The following is a 976-nucleotide window of genomic DNA, read 5'->3' as shown; positions in this document are numbered from 1 at the left end:
CTTCCTCCTTAAAGTTTTAGATCTAGACAACTAGATCTACAAATGAATCGAAAAATCTATACGTTATGAATAGCGAAGTTAAGGCTCGTTTTAAAAAAATGTGAGGCAGCGTGGTGGAATCAGGCTCTCGTCAAAATAATCAAAGTGAAGAAACTTGCATTTTTCCGCAGGTTTGTGAATTTTTATAAAAATTTTGTTTTTTGGCTCAACACCTTTCATGGGCATTAAAGAACTCATTTCTATGAGGATTTTACTGAAAAACGTTGATTAAAAGGACAAAAAAATGTACATTCTCTGTTACCGCGGACTCTTGAGCTAAGGGAATAACTACAGTAATCTTTGGCGGCCATTTTCTCATTAATTTTACCTCTGAAAACAGGTGACCCCCACCTCATTCTTTCGCAAATATCTCCACTTGTATTTTTAAAAAATGGATATTTTTTTCATCCAAATATAGACAAGTGAACAAGCTTTAAGATGATACCGATAACTCTACATGCCCAAAAATTGACGAGAGCCTGATTCCACCACGCTGCCTCACAAATGCTCCAAAATAGCACACCCTAAATGAGTTAAATACATTATTTTTCTGCTTAGATTTTTCAAAATGGCTATTAGTTCAATGAGTTAATGATTTTAGTATTTTTTTAGTTTGAGTAAGAGTTTAATGGTACTAGCAACACAAACCGGTCATATATGTGCCAAAGATTTGAGGTGTTACTAGAGAGTAACATACACAGAAAAGAAGAAGGAGAGATATATAGGGACATCAAATGTGTGATAGGAAAGAAGGTGCAAACAGAGCACCTTCCAATCACCCACGTGATTTTAGAGGAATTTTGTTACACACATAGAACATAATTTGGAAACATACCAAAGGGAAATTTTTCCTTGAATTTGGCTTCTTCCAAACGGAAAATGGCAGCCAGAGTGGAGTCAGCCTGGTGAAGAATGATAGGGTTATCGTTGATCTAGT

At 35.7% G+C, this 976-nt stretch overlaps 1 protein-coding gene across 1 annotated transcript in view; it reads right to left on the bottom strand.

Moving 5' to 3' along the window:
- Positions 1–976, bottom strand: part of LOC101852509 — a 7,966-nt gene that overhangs the window by 4,697 nt on the left and 2,293 nt on the right. The window contains exon 3 of the mRNA XM_005108844.1: positions 875–941. Within this exon, the coding sequence (XP_005108901.1) occupies positions 875–941 (67 nt within the window). The remainder of the gene's footprint in view (positions 1–874; positions 942–976) is intronic.

This window comes from Aplysia californica, unplaced genomic scaffold, assembly GCF_000002075.1.
Source record: "Aplysia californica isolate F4 #8 unplaced genomic scaffold, AplCal3.0 scaffold00726, whole genome shotgun sequence".
Taxonomy (NCBI): Eukaryota; Metazoa; Mollusca; class Gastropoda; order Aplysiida; family Aplysiidae; genus Aplysia; species Aplysia californica.
The sequence above is the reverse complement of the archived record's forward strand: the minus strand, read 5'-3'. Positions and strand labels throughout refer to the sequence as shown.